This window comes from Linepithema humile, chromosome 4, assembly GCF_040581485.1.
Source record: "Linepithema humile isolate Giens D197 chromosome 4, Lhum_UNIL_v1.0, whole genome shotgun sequence".
Classification (NCBI taxonomy): domain Eukaryota; kingdom Metazoa; phylum Arthropoda; class Insecta; order Hymenoptera; family Formicidae; genus Linepithema; species Linepithema humile.
The window spans coordinates 26,697,425-26,718,112 of record NC_090131.1 but is presented as its reverse complement, the minus strand read 5'-3'; the positions used below and the strand labels follow the sequence as shown (position 1 = coordinate 26,718,112).

The 20,688-nt window shown below is 38.0% G+C and overlaps 2 protein-coding genes across 5 annotated transcripts; one reads left to right on the top strand and one right to left on the bottom strand.

Annotated features, from left to right (window-relative positions):
* Nucleotides 1-933: 933 nt before the first annotated feature.
* On the bottom strand, nucleotides 934-1,734 carry UQCR-Q (Ubiquinol-cytochrome c reductase ubiquinone-binding protein). Its single transcript, XM_012366045.2, has 3 exons — nucleotides 1,580-1,734; nucleotides 1,223-1,388; nucleotides 934-1,141 (listed from the first exon to the last, which is right to left on the bottom strand). Exons 2-3 carry the CDS (start codon nucleotides 1,374-1,376, stop codon nucleotides 1,047-1,049), a joined length of 249 nt encoding a protein of 82 aa, XP_012221468.1. The 5' UTR covers nucleotides 1,377-1,388; nucleotides 1,580-1,734; the 3' UTR covers nucleotides 934-1,046.
* Nucleotides 1,735-2,558: 824 nt separating this feature from the next.
* On the top strand, nucleotides 2,559-19,765 carry Kdm5 (Lysine demethylase 5). 4 transcript variants are annotated; one of them, XM_067353016.1, is made up of 18 exons: nucleotides 2,559-3,219; nucleotides 7,830-8,046; nucleotides 8,127-8,287; nucleotides 8,431-8,802; nucleotides 8,917-9,195; nucleotides 9,295-9,787; nucleotides 9,967-10,094; nucleotides 10,258-10,452; nucleotides 11,630-12,084; nucleotides 12,167-12,428; nucleotides 12,517-13,366; nucleotides 13,452-13,660; nucleotides 13,973-14,197; nucleotides 14,329-14,410; nucleotides 14,501-14,913; nucleotides 15,173-15,299; nucleotides 15,623-15,765; nucleotides 16,156-19,765. In XM_067353016.1, the coding sequence occupies exons 1-18, from the start codon at nucleotides 3,004-3,006 to the stop codon at nucleotides 16,201-16,203; spliced, it is 4,875 nt and encodes a 1,624-aa protein (XP_067209117.1). In that variant the 5' UTR covers nucleotides 2,559-3,003; the 3' UTR covers nucleotides 16,204-19,765. The 4 variants fall into 4 exon arrangements, with proteins under 4 accessions (XP_067209117.1, XP_067209116.1, XP_012221465.1 ...); XM_067353015.1 differs by having other exon boundaries at nucleotides 2,560-3,219; nucleotides 16,093-19,765; XM_012366042.2 differs by having other exon boundaries at nucleotides 2,571-3,219; nucleotides 12,517-13,345.
* The last annotated feature ends 923 nt before the right edge of the window (nucleotides 19,766-20,688 follow it).

Here is a 20,688-nt window from a genome sequence, read left to right as displayed (position 1 = left end):
CACTATTGGCTTAACGTTGCGAGACCAACATGGCGACCGGGCCCGTCGAGATCGGCAAACATCGGAGCGGTGCTTCAGGATTGTATGTGAAAGGATGTCAAGGTGCCATCGTGAACTCGTTGGTTTGCCGATGAACTCTACAAGAATGTTTCTGTCATTTTTTTAAATTTTATTTTTGGAAAAACGCATCGTTGCGAATATATCGTCAATTTATATGCGAGTGTGGATTGACTTTGGAATTATTATTAATTGCATATGGCACGAGGCACCATGATGATGTTGTGCTGCATACATTCGAAAAAGACGAAGAAACCCGAAGACTGATGTCTCGAACCAATGAAACTACCTGTTACAAAGAGGGATTGTAAAGAATGTGACTCAAAGGAAGGTGGGAAACACCTGTTCAACGCAGTTTAGTGGACCAGGTTAGCCAAATGGCTGTCATTTAACAATGTCTATATAATAAATGTTGTAATAATAAGCCTAATTGTTTTACTCAATAAAGCACTCAAGTAATACGTTGTTAGTATTACCAGTTTGAAACTGGCATTGGATCTTATTTATATTCCTAATTGATTAAAAATGTATAGTGATTAGTATCATTTAAAAAAAAACTTTAATTAGAAATTTGTAAACTTAAAAAAATGTGAAAAATAAATTGCAATAAGATTGAAAACCAAAGAATATCTAACAAGATTTAATAATGTTATATAGGCTTTATATACTATTATAGATATAATTATCATTAAGTAACGAAAGATGTAAATCGTGTGAATTCAATTGACTGTAAATAGGACATGTTTTTATACTAATACTTTATACATAAATTATAAATGTAAAATATTTTTCTAATTTAGATAAAATTAATTTGATATAGAGGACTTGCACATTCTACAAAAGGAACAGTGAGTTCATGTGAATTCAAAATACACATTTCTAGGAACTACAATAACTTACATGAATTTATTTTTACTTCAGAATTGAAGTTTAAATTGATTTGTACAGTAAACTAAGTAACATTGGTTAGAGATTTATTCACCTATATTTTACGTATCATTTTCATAATCTTTAGGATTCTTGCGAGAAGCAGCGTGGTTTGTTTCCTTCGCCCAGTTCAGAACCAAGTATGCAGCCATGAATACTGTAAAGAATGATTCATTGAGTATTAAGATACTTCATTAAATATGCAGTTATTAAATATCAAATTATTAAATATACTTACTGGGTGCAGATCGAAACACACGACCTTGGATACGGCGCGCCAAGTTTGGTATACCTTCAGAGATTAGACCCTTGAAGGCTTTTTGTTCATATGGACTAAGTCGGAAGTAGACAATGCCATTGATCTTGGCAAGGTTTCCGAATTTCAACCCCATATTGGCTGGAATCTGAAAAATTGTAATTGACATATTTAATCAAACATAACCATTCTCGCTTGTGACAGTAGTCATTGTAGCATAAATATTCCTTGAAGTATTCTATAAACTCAAGCTACAGAATTTGAATAAAGTTTAAAAGATTCGAACAAAATATGTGACGACCTTAGACATTAAATAATTATGTAATCATTCATACTCACTCAACCTAAATACGTATCAATACGTATGAGAAACGAGAGAAACGTTGCAATACTTTTACAGCCGATCCTCCATTAACTCTTAGTGCGCAATCTGATGGGTAGATAGCATACTTGTAAGACAAATCAGATTATCATCAACGAGTAAGGCAGAAAATTCAATAAAAGAATTTATTTCATAAATACTAGCAATGTTCTTATTTCTAAAAATTAAAAATATATCGAATATTCACATATTTGAGTCTGAATTCAGTTTATTTACGCAGTTCGATTAAAATTAGCAGTATCAAAAAAAGTTTCGAACTAGTAGTTTAATGAATAGCTATCCTTCATTATCGATCGCTTTCATTATTTCATGCATATGTAGTGTTTCTTGCAAAGCGGAAAAGACGATTGGTCATGCGCACATCATTGTGCCCGTCGCATTTATAGCTCGTAAACAAAATCTAGTCCGTCTTCCGCTATGTCTTATAAATCAACTCTACGCACGCGCGAAACTATTTTCATTATAGCTTCGATACTGAGCAAGATATTGTTTCCACATTCTCTGCAAGCTACGGCTTTCATATGACACGTTGGAATTACGTAATCAAGCCCGCTAGCGTTATATCAAAACAAAAAATAATGAAATTTTTTTTATATGCACCGTCACCACGTTGCCTGCGCAAAGTCGGACGTCACGTGATGTTGCGCGAGATCATGGTAAAATGGCAGCCAGCCGGATCACCATCGATGGCCATTCGTTCCGACGATAAAGAAGTAGACCCGAATAGCGAATCGGCAAATTTTCTACAGATTCGTCGTGTCAACATTCATGGAAAAGAGGGCGAGAGATAGGCGAGGCATTGCATTTTCCTTTGACAATAAACAATTGCGCATCAAATGAGAAGAAAAGGATCCTATATTCTCTTTCTCCTTCAGGATGTTAGAGCAAGTACACATAGCCAATGTGGGGTCTACTTTTATACGTCCACGGTTCGTCCACGATGGTGGCACTACTGTCGAGCCGTTACTCTCGCCAAGTGGAGTGGGGATGGTGAGCGTAATAGGGAGAAGAGCGATCAGTCACGGTAGATCGTGTGTGAGGCGTCGCGTAACTTCGATGTTGCATCCGTCGCGTGATTCGCGTCCGTCGCGCGTCGTTCATTGTCAAACGGCAACAGCGTCCAGCGAGCATACAGGAGCATGATCCGTCCGGGAAGTCGTGATTACGTGCTTACGCGATCGCCTCGGGTCAAGTAGTGAAAACGTCGCCCGGCGGCGGTGCCCGACGTGCCGAAATCCTTGCTCGGATTTAAAGCGCGTGTGTCGTGCGTACGTGCCAGGCAGCAGTTAACCAGCAGCGACCGTCGAGTGGTAGCAGCGGCGGCGGCGGCGGCGGCGGCGGCAGCGGTGGCGGCGGCAGCGTGCCTGCCGATACCCCGTGAATGATGAGTTCCAAGAGCAACAACGAGAGCCGCAATTGCGGAAATAATCGCGACATGACCTGCGAACGCACTGAGAACGATTTTGAGTTCACGGTGCCGCCAGAGGCGCCGGTATTCGAGCCCCACATCGACGAGTTCTACGATCCGCTTGTCTACATCGCGAAAATACGGCCAATCGCCGAGATCTTCGGTATCTGCAAGATTAAACCACCGCCTGTGAGTAAAATTTGCAAAAGTTGTCGGACGGACAAATCCGAATGCATGGGCTCTTTATTCACGATGCGCGTCCCAGCGAGCGTTGCCGTTGTTGTCATCGTCAACTTCCTCGTCGTCGTGGTCGCCGTTATCATCGCCGTCCAGACGAAAAAAACGTCGGAAGAAATCGATCCTACATGGACTCCTCTCCCACGCGCTCCGAAGGAAAGGGCACGGCGAGAGCTGCACGTCCTCGAGCGACGAGCGACCTCGTTTTTACGAATGACTATCTTATATGCAGTATCGTGAACGATTGCGATGATAACCACAACGACGACGAGGAGGAGAAAACGAAGATCCCCGTGCGGGGTCTTCGGAGAATGTTTCGGTGTGCACGCTGGTTTTTTCCCAACAGCGTCTCCATGTTTCTTTGCCTGTGAAGTAATGACCGTACTTGTCACGCGTTGCGTCGCGGGACTTCGGCCAAAAAGGCCGAAGAGACGGGCAAGAAAAACGAGGAAAAGAAATTTACGGTGACTCCCGTCGAGATAAAGAAACAAAGTTGGAAAAAAATTTACGTGTGAACGCTACGTGACGGTGTTAACGCGTGTTTTGAAATTTTCTCGCGGACACACCGTCGATATCAATGACAGTGGCAACAAAAATAATAGTAAATCGATAATGGAGCAAATATAACAATTTCTATACGTTAAATAAACGTGGCCTCGCGTGATTCGCATGACAATAAATTCTCGTGTAATAACGATATTACCAAGCGATCCGCCATATAAAATGGCCGAGACAATAGAATGCGATGTGCTCTCTTTCACTTCGAGGAAGTTGTGCAAAGTATCAGAAGACCTGGGGCAGAGGTGGTCGGGGAAACACACTCGCCGCGCTGGGATTTTATCGAAATTTATCGACGGCTGCGCGATCCCGTTATCATCGCGTTTGCTTCCGAGCGGCCGAAACGTGTTCTTATTTCGACGCAACGCGATCTTCCTTGTTTTTTCGCATCCTGCGATATCTTCTCATTCATCCCTTTCGCTCGTTTATTGAACCTTGAAATAACAGGTGTGTTTTCGAAAAAAGAAGAGAATCTTCAACTGGCTGCGTTGCAGCTTGGCCGCATGATATCATTCTTTTCCACGCTGTCATCACCTTTCACTCCGATAACTCTCGATAGGCCGATTTTGAATCGTATTTTTCTTAACGAACTCTCAAAGCCTTTCCCTGCACAGCAGGAGTTTTCATTCTTCGCGGAGCCTCGCCGCAATTCGTTGGCATAACCACGTCGTCGATTTATGCCACCATTAGAAACAATTTGCGCCACCATCTTGTTTCCGTGTGTAAAGAGGAAAAATTCCAGCCGGAAATCATGCCTTTTTTTTGCGTCTGGCGACAGGTGTGGGCGACTCGAATATTTGCACGGATTTTATGGCTCGCGTGATCGACATGAGGCTGATGCGTATTTTCAGCGTAAAGACAGTTCTTCGTGGAAAAATAGTTGTGCGGCTGAAGCGTATTCGAAACTTTAGGAAAAAAGGAATACACAATGTTACAACGTTTAAATGCTTAGATAATGACGACAGTTGAATTACATAAGTCTAGCAATCGCATGTGTCGTCCAGCGTATCGTCATACAGATCTAAAATTGAAGAGTTTGATTCTCATTATTCAAGCATATTTTTCACGCTTGATTACGTTTTCGCTCTTTTATCAAATTTGCGTTATCCAGCTCGCCTTCCTCGTTCCGTATCGAGTTGCAATTTTTGAGCGACATCGCCGTAGGCGCCATCGAAGTAATTATAATCTTTAATAATAAATGATCGCGTATGTTTCTCAAGAACGGATTGCCACACGAAGATAGCATTTATAACAATGATTTCGACACGTTTCGCGTCGTTCCCGGGCAGGTGTATCAAAAGTATCAAGGCGCTAAGCTCTCAAGTAATTATTGATTTTTACCCATGCCGGCTAATCGATACTTAATAATTATCCCGGCCGTAGCCGATTGTTTATTCTCATCGTAGGAGGAAATTTTAAGAGTTGTTTTCTTCTCTGAATTTGTTACGATCGATTTAACGAGTGCTGCCGCATAATTTATGATGACGATATGCATCGTTTTTATCTGTTTAATGTTATAATACTGAAGAAAAAGTATGTTGTTTATTGTTTATAATATGTGCAATGTGATACCTGAACTTAGCTAAAGAAGTGATATTGCGCAGTGAAAATTATTCTTCAAAAAATTCTTAATAATGTGAAATAATGTTATATATCGATAAAAGTTCATAATACGAATAAATAGAAATTCGCTACTTCTGTATTTTGTGAAATAATGTTTTGAAATCACAGTTCAGTGGTATTAGTATTTTTTTTGAAATTTTCTTTGGTCAATTTTAAAATAGTTTTCTTTTATCACGCTAGAAAGTGAAAAGAATAACGCAGATATGAAGAATGTATTTTTTTTATATATGAAAATTTGATTTTATTAGTACAAAGTGAAATGCGTCGATAATCTTCGAAATCATCAAAGTGTAACCGTTAAAAGTGCGCAGGAACTTGTGTAGTTTTCGACGTGCTGAGTTTATCGAAAGTCTTCTATCATTCGCTTTACGATTTCCTCGCGAACAGTGACAATAAACTTGGCGTCATTGACAGCTTCGAAACTTAAGCATTTCCATATATTCTTTATATATTCTTTATATATTCTTATTTTTTAATTACTTTTAAAATTTAATTAAACACTTTTAAACGTTATTTTGCCAAAGAATCAACAAAACTTTCTCTAAATTCCGTTGAATATTTAGTACGTATTTAACTTTCTTTCTCATTTTGCTTTTTTGGTGTGTAATCTGAATTATTTATCTCTTGTATTGATAAATAAAAAATTATCAACAAATCTGATAAAACTTTTAGGAGTTTGTGCTCTTTAATTTTCGCTAAACGAGTCAGTACGCTGCAGCACATTGATACTTCATTGAGTGTCCCGTTGTATATATACAGACAATGCATAATACAACATACAACGGGATATATGATGAAGACCTCCAACGCTTTCTAGAGAGTTGATGTTTTCCGAGAGCACGGCGCCATTACGGAAGTAGTTGTAGAAGCGTACGGGCGTTGCTCGTAAAACGACGACTTGATCAACGTGCTTTACGATTACGAGTGTGTGTACGTTTTTTGAAATAAGAATTAAGCTATCTAAGCGATACACTTCATTGCTTGTTTTAAATGCTGCGTGTACAAGGTATTCCGCAACAGCAGACTTGAATGTTAATGCCCAGAATCTTGTGTCAATCTAAAACATAAGTTAATCCTTCTAGGCAAAAATGTGTTTAAATATTTACGAGAATTGCGCGCTTTGTAGTTTTTAATGTCTACTATTTTGAAAGACATCAATTTCAAAGAGATCAGTGAACGAAATTTGTTATCTTGGCAACAATAAGATAAATTTTTTTTAATGTGCTATCTTCAATCTTTTATTTAGGATTTTTTTGGAATAATTTAAATAAAAATTATATAAGTTAATATATATAATAAATTAATTATTATCTAGTACACATAATTTAATTAATTTATAACTTAATTAAGTAATATCGATAATCGAATTTACTTCCTTTATAGAGAGTGCAGTGTGCATAAAAGTTACATCTAAATTTGCGAGATGAATGAAAAATATGAAAGTACATTAATTAATTGATTAATTAATTAAGTCCATGTTATACGAGATAAGTTGGAGCATATTTACATTTTACTTTTTCGCACTTTTAAATTCAAATAACCTTTGCATGGTTAATACATTATCGCGTAAGGAAGCATTTAGAGCGTTTATTGATTGCTTCATCTGATATTTTTATCACGCAATTTTTGTATCTGATGTAAGCAATTGTATGCACGATATATATTTAGAAACACGAGTTGCTGGATTGTAATATTGTTATGAGTATTGATTAATAATATACACAAAATTTTACAAGACAATCTAGATTTCGCTCTCGAATCATGTAAAGACTCCCGAGTGTTCTCACCGCGAGTAAACTATAAATAACAAATAATTGATTCAATTGCTACCTTGTAACAATGAAATAAGATAACGACCGTAGCGAATGTCTATTATAAGACTTTTTACAATATTTGTATAGTAATAGAAGATGTTCATTATGTATTAAATATGTATTTATTGTCCAAGTGTTACATTACAACATTTTCTCGGGTCAGAATAATCCAATATTTAGATTTTAACACGGATTTCAGGTATTGATATCTTTTTAAATTTAGCCCGATCAATTTTTAAATTTGAAAAAGGAAACTTTATTGGAAAATTGAATTATTTCCGTATTTTTTGCTATCGAGCGTTACATGTTAGATACATTAAGTAAGGGCCACGTATACTAACCGCGCCTATAAGTAGTATCGGATGCTCGGCTCCGTGAATAAGTAATAACCGTTGTCGATGTGAAGTACGATCGTTAGTTTACTCTGAGATAGCCGGAATATCTTTCAGGGCTTGACCCTTAGGAAAGAGAATTTTTATCTGCTCGAGATAAATGCGTTAATTCAACTTTTTCCCCCCTCTCTCTCTGTTGATATAAATATTTATAAAGCACTGCGGTTTGTTGCAGAATTGGCAGCCACCGTTCGCTGTAGATGTGGACAAGTTCAAATTTGTGCCGAGAATACAAAGGTTAAACGAATTAGAAGCTAAGACCAGGATAAAGCTGAACTTCTTAGATCAAATCGCGAAATTCTGGGAGCTTCAAGGTTCCTCTTTGAAGATCCCGCTTGTAGAACGCAAGGCGCTGGACTTGTATTCCTTACATAAAATAGTCACAGACGAAGGTTAGTTTTAATTTTATGTTCTTATACATCACATGTTTTATGCTGTTTGCGTCATGATTTTAATTGAGCGTTGCTTACAGGCGGCATAGAAACTGTAACGAAGGAAAGAAGGTGGGCAAAAATTGCCAATAAACTGGGTTATCCATCCGGACGAAGCGTAGGCAGTATATTGAAGAATCATTACGAGAGAATTTTATATCCTTTTGACGTATTCACGCAAGGAAAGACATTGTCAGATATTGTAAGTGCAAGTTTATTCTGCAGAAAAGAATGTACAAATTGTAAAAATGTTAAACGTAAAATTTATTAATAATAATGATCATTTATTTGCAATCATCTTCGATTTTATAATATAACGAAAAAATTATAATTCTTTTTTTGCAGAAAATCGAACCAGAGTCGGACGAGAAGAACGAGAAGAGAGATCGCGATTACAAGCCACATGGTATAATATCTCGACAGCAAATTAAACCACCTAATGAAAAATTTTCACGGCGATCCAAGCGCTATTCCGGACAAGATGAGAAGCAAGATCCATCGATTAAACAAGAGGATTGCAAGGAGGAGTGCGACTCGGACAACGAGTGCAAGGACAAAATTAAAATCAAGAATTTTAATTCCGACCCGGATAAGAGCAAGGAGCTCAAGAAGTTACAATTTTATGGACCAGGCCCGAAAATGGCTGGTTTTAATACCAAAGAGGGAAAGAAATCTAATAAAACGCGCGGCTTGAAACTTGTTTATGATTTCGATCCTGTAAGTATAATTCACTGTTTGCATTATGGTTTGCAAAAAGATGACGAGAGATACTTAAATTACCATATAATAATTTAATTAAATATTAATTAAACTTTTATTCCTTTTATTTAGCTGGCAAAATATATTTGCCACAATTGTGGAAGAGGCGATAACGAAGAAAGCATGTTGTTATGCGATGGTTGCGACGACAGCTATCACACTTTTTGCCTTTTGCCGCCTTTGACGGAAATACCAAAGGGCGACTGGCGGTGTCCCAAGTGCGTCGCTGAAGAGGTTTCAAAACCGATGGAGGCGTTCGGTTTCGAACAGGCGCAGAGGGAATACACGCTGCAGCAATTCGGAGAAATGGCTGATCAATTCAAGAGCGATTACTTCAATATGCCCGTGCATGTATGTTTTCTCTCTTTCTATTTACAGCAAATATAAAAATATGTTTTTTAACCCACACACATATTTGTAAATTTTAACAATTATATAATTTTTTTGCAGATGGTTCCAACATCGCTAGTGGAGAAAGAATTTTGGCGAATAGTATCGTCGATTGATGAGGACGTGACTGTGGAATATGGTGCAGATTTACACACGATGGATCATGGATCAGGATTTCCAACCAAAACCAGCGTTAACTTGTTTACTTGCGATCAGGAGTATGCCGAATCTTCATGGAATCTAAACAATCTGCCGGTCTTGGGTGGCAGCGTTTTAGGTCACATTAACGCTGATATCAGCGGTATGAAAGTTCCTTGGATGTACGTTGGCATGTGCTTTGCGACATTCTGCTGGCACAATGAGGATCACTGGAGCTATTCCATTAATTACCTTCACTGGGGTGAACCAAAGACATGGTATGGAGTGCCGGGTAAACAAGCGGAACGGTTCGAGCACACTATGAAATCAGCCGCGCCGGAACTATTTCACAGTCAGCCCGATCTATTGCATCAACTTGTTACCATTATGAATCCGAACATATTGATGAAAGAAAGTACGTCATTATTATTTTCTCAACTAGAAAATATGAAGGCAAATAAATCATTAAAAAAAATTTTAATATTAATTTGAATAAAAACTTATTTAAATTATTCATTCATGATAATATTTATGATAATGCATAATTGGTTTTCTTCTACGAGTTGAATACATAATTTTGTAATTGTTTAACAGAAGTGCCAGTATACAGAACTGATCAGCATGCAGGCGAGTTTGTGGTGACATTTCCGAGAGCGTATCATGCTGGTTTCAACCAGGGCTATAATTTCGCAGAAGCTGTGAATTTCGCACCTGCTGATTGGGTAAGTTAATTATTTATGCAATAAGATTCGTCTAGATCTTGAGCAAAGTTAACACAGTTGTAGCGTCTGAATATTCAAGGATTCAAATCTTACTCGATTATATATATTCTATTATATTAAAATAATAAAAATTATACTAATAGTACTATATTCTTTTTATCAGCTCAAAATTGGACGGGACTGCATCACGCATTATTCAAATTTGCGGAGATTCTGTGTATTTTCTCACGACGAATTGGTTTGCAAAATGTCTCTGGATCCAGATGCATTAGATATCGGGATCGCAACCGCTACGTATCACGACATGCTGCAAATGGTGGAGGACGAGAAAAAACTACGAAAGAATTTGCTGGAATGGGTGAGTTTATGTATAAATATGTCTTTGAAACAACACATTATCAACACATTAGCAACACAGAATCAGACTCTGTTTCTAATGTAAAAATATTTATTATTCTGAAATTAGCATTTTAAAATATTTTTTTAAAGGGGTTTTAATTAGATTTTGATGAATCATTGTTTTCAAATGTTTTATCTTTTAAAAGTATTTTCTAAAATCATTTAAAACTTCTTTCTATTTGTTCCCTAATTATAATAGTAAAATTATTTATGCCCTATTTTATTGTTAAATATAGCTATTTGATATTAAATTTGACATGTCTTAGAATAATAGTTTTTAATAATAATGTTTTTTAGTATATACTTTGCTTTTGCGGTTCAATTAAACAATTTTGTGAAATGCAGAACACGAATATGGTCTTATTTCTAACAGAAAGAAAAAAATGAGAGGGAGAAAGAGGGAAACCGAATATGTTAATACTGGTAATATTTTGTGGCGAAAAGGTCAACATATTCAGGTCAAGTAGTACATACGTGCCAACAACGCGCGCTCACCCGCTTACGCATACACGCACGCGCACGCATACGCGGTACGCGCGCGGTAAAATACGTATGTGTATACGCGTGACATTGCCGACCGTTTTGTATGTGTTAGAGTTCTGGTAGGACCGTCTTGTCCACGTTATAAACTCAATTAATGCCGCCACGTATTTTCACAATTCGCGAGTCTGTCGAACCCGTTGTTGTTATCGTCGTCGTGTTTTCATCGTTGAAATAGTTCTCGTAGTCGTGGCGGCCGGCCTTGGCTGGCCAATGCCTATTCGCTGCGCCTCTGAATTATGTAACTTAGATATAGGTGAGTAAGGTTATGTTTTCGAAGCCTTGTGCCATGATGCTAAACACGCAACTGCATTTCCTTGTTGCTGTGTCGCGGATTTCTCATGGACGCCCGCGGCCGTGCGCTAAGTGCTTGCGGTGGTGCGACGAATTGATCGCGTGAGCGCTCCAAGTCCCGTCATACGCGTCATCTTTGATCTCTACAGATGGATGCCATGTGTGCCAGTGAAATATAGATTTGCAATCAATATTATTTTCTTTTGTACTATTTCCATGTGATATTGCATTAAAAATTGTTGAAAAGTAATGAGATAAAGTTTTTACTCTATATTTGAGTATGGAAAAATTCTTTTGTTTAGGGCGTGACAGAAGCAGAACGTGAGGCATTTGAGCTTTTGCCAGATGATGAAAGACAGTGTGAAGCATGTAAGACCACCTGCTTCCTCAGTGCAGTTACATGCTCGTGTCACAGTTCGCAGTTAGTTTGTCTCAGACATTACGCGGAACTTTGTAACTGTCCACCAGAGAAACACACACTTCGTTATCGATATACGTTGGACGAATTACCGATCATGCTGCAGAAGTTGAAGCTCAAAGCTGAGTCATTCGACTCATGGGTGACCAAAGTGAAAGAAGCGATGGATCCCAAAAACGACAAAATTGAGCTGACCGAGTTGAAAGAACTCCTAAATGAAGCTGAGAACAAGAAGTTCCCAGAGAGTGAATTGCTGACAGCTTTAACCACAGCTGTACAAGATGCTGAGAAGTGCGCGAGTGTTGCGCAACAACTCTTGAACAATAAACAGCGTACAAGGTTGGTGAAGTGTAAAATTTTATTTAATAAGATTCTTGACACGTGAGCAATTTTTTATTTTATACAATTCTTTGTTGTTTAGGACCAGGCATACAGTTGACACAAAATATAAACTTACTGTTGAAGAACTAACACTCTTCTACAAAGAAATAAGCAATCTATGCTGTGAATTAAAGGAATCAGACGGTGTAAAATTTATCTTGGATCAGGTATTACAGTTTCAGAAGGATGCGGAAGAGTTGGAATCTAAAGTGGAAGATTGCGATATTGAAAAGTTGGAAAAATGCATTGATTTTGGAGATTCCATCTGCATTGAATTGCCTCAACTCGTGAAATTGAAACAAGTATGCAATCGCACAAATATACATCTATCCTTAAAAATACAAACTACTAATTGAACAAAATTTATTAATTGAATATTTTATTTTGCAGAGGTTGGCGCAAATACAATGGCTCGAGGAAGTAAAAGCCCTTCAGGACGATCCTAAATCGGCCAGTCGCGAAGAACTGACAAAGTTGATTGAGAAGGGCATGATAATACCGCCTCATTTTAGTATCGAGAATACATTGTCGGAATTGCACGCGTTAACAAAGGCGATTGATAAATGGGAAGAAAAGGCCAAGGCGTTTCTTCAGACGAAAAATAGACGTACAATCACGGCTGTGGAAGAGTTTATTCACGAGGCGGACGAAGTCGAAGCATACCTGCCGAGCTTGGACACTCTTCAAGACATGCTAAACAAGGCAAAGAACTGGACAAAAATAGTAGACGACATACAAGCGAAAGAAACTTTTTCGTATTACGATACTCTGGATGATCTAATAAGAAAGGGAAGAAACATACCGCTGCATCTGGACGCCCTTCCGATATTGGAATCCACCCTGTCACAGGCTAAAGCGTGGAAAGAAAGGACTGCGAGGACATTCCTGAGGAAGAATTCGCACTACACGTTGATGGAAGCCTTGTCGCCACGGATCGGCGTCGGCGTGCAGGCGATGAAAACCAAGAAAAACAAAGGCGACGAATCCGTGGGCGCCGTTTATGTCTGTGATACGAAACTGGACGACTCCAGCGATTCGGCGACCGTCGTGGCTGCCTTTAAGCTGGCGGAGACACGAGAGATGGAGGCGATGAGGAGTCTGAGGGAGAGGAACTTGATGAAGATGAAAGCGGAAGTGGAAGACGCCAAGTATTGCGTCTGTCGACGACCAAGATACGGCATCATGCTTCAGTGCGAGCTCTGCAAGGATTGGTTCCACAGTAAGTGTGGCAATATGAATTGTAAGAAACTAATCATTGCCATAATTAATTTAATAATTATTATTTATTTATCTCATAAAAATATCTATCAATTTTTATTTTGTAGCAAATTGCGTGCCGCTGCCTAAAACATCGTACAAAGGTAAACCACCAGGCCCGACAGACATGAAATTCCTGTGTCCGTGCTGTCTGCGTTCTCGACGACCTCGTCTGGAAACGATATTAGCCATCCTGGTGAGCCTCCAAAAAATTCAGATTCGCCTACCAGAAGGAGAGGCGTTGCAATGCCTAACGGAGCGTGCAATGAATTGGCAGGTCAGTGTACTAATCAAACACGTTTTCGTATCGTCAGTGCTCGAGATTAGTTCTCGGCCGATTTTCATATGTCAATGCCTATTTTCTCTCCTCATTGTGCGCACCGCAACTACTGTTTGGTTTGGCCGCCAAGCGTTAGAAGACAAATAAAGTAGTTTTTCTAATACCACTTCATTTGTTAGCGCCGCTTCTAACGCTCGTCGGCGCTGTGAATGAAAGTAGGCGTTGACGTATGAAAATCGGCCGAGAAGTAAAACTAATTCCGAGCGCTGGTCTAAGTAAACAATGTCTAACTAAGCATACGTCTATTAGGATCGAGCGAGGCAAGCACTGGCTACCGAAGAGATCTCGTCGATACTGGGAAAGCTGGCTATGATGTCGCAAAAATTGGTAGAAGCCGCGGCGAGGGAAAAGACGGAGAAAATTATCAGTAGCGAGTTGAAGAAAGCAGCGAATAATCCCGAACTGCATCAGAGAGTGCAAGCTATCGCACCCCTCAGCGGAGTACATTCGGATGATAGCGCGCTTAGTACTGCAGTAAGTATTGACTGCAATATGAATTATAAATCTAATTTGCTTTAACTTGGTTATAATCATGACTCTTGCATAAACATTTCAAGCATATGAATACATATGAATAAAATGTAAATAAATATTCGATATTTTAGGATGACGATGACGATGTTATCGCCATGGATGACGAACCGACCTGTAGTACTTTCAACAGTAATGAACACGCATATTCATACAGTAAGTTCTTAATTGTGACAAATATATGCAACATGTTTGAAATATATTCGATCGGAGAGTAATTATGTTTTATGTTGTTTTTGTTTTCAGTTTCGAAAGTTCGGCGAAAAAATCAATCGAGCGATAACGGCGGCGAATCGCTGGCCCTGTTATCGTCAAGTGCAAGGTCACGTTTGGAGGAACTCATGATGGAGGGCGATCTGTTGGAAGTCGCCTTGGACGAGACACAGCATATATGGCGTATTTTAAGTCACGTAAATACGCAAAACACTACACGGAAATACAAGTCGTTTGACGAAGTTCAAACGAACGCCAATCAGGAGGCAAAGGACGTGAAGAAACGGGGTAGAAAGAGAAAATCAGAAGAATTTGAATTATTGAAGAAAATTGGACGGCAAAAGGTCGAAGAAAAGAATGCAGTCAAACGGAGCAAAAGCGGCCCTGCTGCCAAAGAGAAGAGGCAGAGCAGTTCGCCGGTGCCTGTGAAGCGCGGACCTCGAAAGGTACTTGATTTTTCTGTGACAATCGTGTCTCGAATTAAATCTTTCACTTTAAATTTTTTTTTCAATAAATTTCTAATAAATCTTGATATTAACACATTTGACGCAATAATCTCGAATCTCGCTAAAAATAAATTTTTCAATAATAGATCGGTGTTATAGGAAGTTTAAATTCGAGACATTTTACGACTTATGACAATAGATGCGATTGACGGTTGCGCGAACATTAGACAGCTCGATTTCAGTCAAATATGAATTGCAGATGAAACGCAAGAGCGAGAGTGAGGAAATCCCTAAGAAGCGAGGTGGTAATCGCACGAAGAAGACAAAGCAAGAGAGCTCGGACGAAGAGGATGATTGCGCGGCGGTTAACTGTCTGCGGCCTAGTGGTAAGGATGACGTTGTTGTCGATGTATTCGCAACGTGGTTTTAATGATATCTTCTATAAGCGTCACTCATGTTCTCGATACATAAGAATTATATATCGTAATATATAATGAACAATTGTTGTGTGCAATAAACATTATATTGCCAATGATTGTGTACGTAACTTTTTTGATCACGTAGCATGTGTTTCGAATGTTATACGAATTATTTTTGTATGTATATTTTTAGTTTGATAATATTTTGATTTTGATTATACCCGCATTTGTTCTTTTAAATTAAGCTTTATTTTATCGATGTTTCACGTATTATTTCATTTGTTATTTAGGTAAGGAAGTTGATTGGGTTCAGTGTGACGGTGGCTGCGAAGGTTGGTTCCATATGCATTGTGTCGGATTGGATCGCACAGATATCGCAGAGGAAGACGATTATATTTGTAGCAACTGTAAAGAAGCCGATCAAAATGCATCGGTAAGGAAAAAAGCGCCCGGGAAGGCTTAATAAAACAATGCGCATCGCGTGTCATTCTTTTTTCCATTTTAATTTTTCCAAAAACAAATGTGTATATTTTCCAATTACGTTCATTATCATCACATTGTACATTATCGGCAGAATTATACATTTTATTTCATAGATACGAATTGCATGTAAGCGATACATGTAACACGCCTGAAATTGGTGAATTTTTATTCGACAAAAATTTTATTTCGCGTCATCGTTTTGTCGATTATACGTTTATCACTGAAAAACCGGATTACAGATCTAGTGCGAGTCTTTTTTTTGTGTTAAACATTGTAGTCGAGATCCCCGCCAGATCCGGCTGAATCATTAGGTCTGGATGCACTTCTTTCCCTTTCTCAGCCCCAGGAGTACCACGGCAGCACCACCGACACGGAGGCGGGCGTCTAGGAAAGCGACGTCCTTCGTCCTAGGATCTGTTAGCCCTCTTCGTGTCGTCCGTTAGCTCCGCACGAGGCTCCGCGGCGTATGCGATAATTGCGATCCTCGATCTACGAACTCATGATGCGAAGTTAATGATTGTCTCTCTCTTGCCATTATCTACGGAACTATCGGCATTGCAGGTCGTTGTGCATCATTCGACTACAATTCACGACGAAACTTAAGAGACGAAGTATTATAGCATGATTGAGTTACAATATGTCGATCACACATACACACACACACAATACACATCACGTGGTGAACGTTTCCTATCGACTATGGTTTTTCGTTTGTATCTGCGAGATTTACGTTATTTTAGATGCTAATAGAGCACTGCTAGTCAATCATCGATCTGCATTTATACCGATTGAAAATTTCGTTCACGAGTAGGGACAATGCTACACAATGCACGACAAATATGAAAATATCATTTTTGTGCTTCCACTCATGCGTTTTATAAATTCAAATTATGCGGCAACGTGAATTCTTTGCTTCACTTCAATCCGCACGACGGCGAAAGTATTCGCAAAAGCGTTTTGTTGGATTGTTTTGTTTTCTTTCTTTTTTTTTTTATTACGAAAAATTCATCGCGCGGTTTCGTTTCTCGCCGATGGCAATCAGATCACGGATGAACCGTGATGTACGCGCCTTTTGTCTTCTCGTTCCTTTCAAATTTTTTTTTTTTTTTTTTTATAACCGACCGTCCGTAGAAGAATGTTGTTTCTGTTTCGTAATTTTTACGCGCATTGCGCCTATTGCTGTGTATGGTCGAATGAAGCAGTTGTTTCTACACAAGACGATTAACGGTTCGCGACACGGATTTTGTCTGCAGCGATGTTAATCACACGATCTGTAGCGTTACCTTATCTTACCTTATCTACTGACAATGGATAAATGAAACCCGGAGAGTGGGTTGCGAGCCGAAATGACCCGTTACGATGTCCGACACGTTTACGAGGACATTTTTTTTCTCAGTAAGGACTTGTCGAAATAAATCGTTTCGAAATATTGTGTCGCGTGTAGGGTCTTTCGTATGTCTTTTGTATCGGTCTTTAAATGTCTCTTGGGCGCACAAAAAAAAAGCGACAAGCGAAAATTTCTTTTGCGCCAAGCGGTATGTACAGAATAGACTGAGAGATGTGTGTATTATGATTAGATTATGCATATGTTAAGAGACGTTTAGGCTAGATTATATCAGAACGTAGAGTGTAAGCAGGTTATAGTTTGTATAAAATAAAAGGAGACTATTAACAAGCAGCATAAAAAGATAGCATATCTACTCTGCCTTCCCGAAATAATAATCTGTAAGTATTTTCACCGTCGTTTTTTGCACCAGAGGCTGTATTGCGTTTTGCGTTTACGTACTTCTCTATATTTTTACCGATTTCTTTAATTATATTCTCTCGATATTTTAAAAAAAAAGTAAAATAATAGTTCTTAATGTTCTGAAATTTTAATCTCCGTAGCTGTACGTTTTATTCTGTTATATTCCTTGTCACATTGAAGAATCATAAATATCTTTTATGTATATAACGGAACATCTATGTGCGCATTATAATTAACGATTAGTTTTCTTGTTTTGTTTCTCTGCTAGTATATCATTTATTAAATAAAAAGTTTAATGAATGGATAATTCTGATTTATTTGTTCCTCGAGAATATTAATTATTAAGTTTCGTGAATTAATATGATGTAATAAAAGAGAGAAAGAGAGAGATTATTATAGTTTGCCATTGAGATACGTTATTGCATTACAAAATTTACTTGTTAAAGAAGTGTTTTGTGAAGGACATCAATATCATCATTACTTTATATTTTGTTCTGTTATCACGTTTGATTGTAAGATAACGCTTGAGCGAATGCTGACCCTTGGCTAGAAATTTGAAATTCACATTGTTACTCATGCAGTTAATTTCTATTGTTTTAAAACAGCTATAATTTTATTTCATGTAAACGTTTATTCAATGTGCGAAATGTACGAGGAACGCAGAGTATTTTGTAAAAAAAAAAAAAAAAAAAAAAAACTGAACTTTGAAACCAAGTCGCGAGTGGCGACCTGGAAAACTGTACAATTGTTAACAGCATAGAATGTAGAATCTAGAATTTACACAGATTTAACACGAGAGGAATAAATTGACGAACGCACAGTGTGTTTTAAATATTTGTATGCCGAGCATGCTATATATGTCGGGATAAATCTTAATACTTGATATACAAACTCTGTTGAGATGAAACGCAGAGAATTATATTCCACTGTTAATTGCGTAAGAGAGAAAATGTCAAAGAGAAAAATTCGATTACCAGAATTGTCGGCAGATGAGTATGCTACGTGTCATTTAAAACAGGCTGTGAAACAAAGAGACGACGAGACATGTACACATATTATATTTTTGTACAAATCAGTCTGGCCCAATAATTCATAATCTTGTGCCGGACGCGGCGCAGATAACGCAGTGTATCTCTAATGATAGTATTTTCGAGAATGTCGTAATCAATCGTTAATATCTCGTTGTCATCGACTTTTATTTTGTTACTTACAATTCCTTCGTGCAAATGTACATATGTCTGTTTCGCTCGATATCAAATATCTTTTAATACGTTAACCGTAACACCAAATATTTTGCGTCTGAAAGTTGTATTTTATCTTTCGCCGAGTATACTGTCGTTAACAATACATTGCCGCAAATAGAAGGCAAAATCGAAGTGAAACTTCGTATATATTGTACGTTATTGCGAAATACTTGTATCATGTCGGATCACTACTCACTTATTTAGATATACTTAAAAGGCAAGTGCCTACGCATTTCCGAGAATCTATATACTACGCATCGATCTTCTCGCCGTGCGAAACATACAGTCCCGGCAGCATCGTTTTCGCTGAAAACTTTTCAGCGTGACAGGAGAGGGTCGCGCGAATGTATTAACTTGGCGTAAATTGCTCGAGGTCACTTAGTCCGTTGACTGAATCATAACGATGTTACATTTTTACGCAGCTAGTTTTGTAAGTACACTGCGACCTTGACGTTTTGCACACTTACGTACACACAACGAAATTCTTTTCTAAACGGTAGATATATTTTTGGAAAGAAGCAGCTCGCAGTTTTGGAGAGAGAAGGATATGATTGCCGTTGAGTGATTTTTCATATGAAGCGTAGTTTTCACCTCTCTCAATATAAGTTATAGTTCTTCGAATCACAGTCTTCTACGCAGAGTAAATATTGCGATTCCGATGTCTGAATCTGTGTTTTACAGGCCTTTGTAGCTTTTACTGTACTCTACTCGTTTCGCCGTAACTTATTTGAAAATCCGACCAATGCGTAATTTAACATGTGCTATCGAAGAATTGTATTAAACGTTTCGTGTAACTTTCTGACCGAAGGCTAAACATAATAGACGTAGTGATAAAGATATATCACTTCGCAATAGGACTTTATTTGTGGCGGGCTCCGCTCCTTTCGATAAGCAGTTTACTTCTTGTTGTATATATTATCATAGATGTATCTGTCAATAAATCATTTGACGTCAAAGAAGCCGGTTGGTATGGTTTCATACTTTCGATTCTGCTATATTATTTGATTAGATTCTTGATATTAATTTGTGCTTGCTTTCAATATTCGATGTTCTTGTCATCCCTTATCTGATTCCGTTATCCATTATATTTAATCATCGTAAAATTGAGAACTTACATTTTTTTTCAATTTTTCCTAATTATAACCTATAAATTAGAGAAAGGTTAATTTTTGTACATTATTCAATTTTTTCCCGGACTTTTTTTACATGTTGTGTTATATCATCGTTATTTGAACATTTTTGGAAGAGAATTTTTTCTTGGAAAAATACTTTCGACAAAACAAAATCTTTCGGAGAATTCTGAACGGGATTTATCTCCCCGTCTTCTATAAGGTAACATTATTTAAAAGGGGTCGATGCCCGTGGAAGTGTATTCATGTAACGGGTGGGAGAGAATGTCAATAAAGAGACGAGGAACATGAAAGTTAAGGGAGACATGATTTTCTGAATCAATGTGACAACCCGTTTGGAAAAGGCGTTTGCGCGTTATCAACCATGAACCTTTTTTTTTACGCAAATCATGCAGCTATATATAGATAACCTTAATTTGCAAAAATAATGAAAATTGATTTCTCTTTTTAACATATCATTTTTTACATACAAATATTAATCATGAGAAATATAATAATAAATGTTTGTTATCGTGCTTTTACATATATATTCAAGTAAATGGACTAACAAATTTTTTTTTTTTCATTTTAAGGAAAGCTGTAAGACAACGCAGAACGACGCAAATATACGCGCCAACTGCTCTTTGCATAAACACACGTTTTAATATCATGACCAGTGCGTAGACAGATTGACTTCACTGACGATAGCAATGAGTCAACGTGAATTTTTGTCGACCCAGTGTACTGCTTCCACCACTACTTTGCATGTGAAA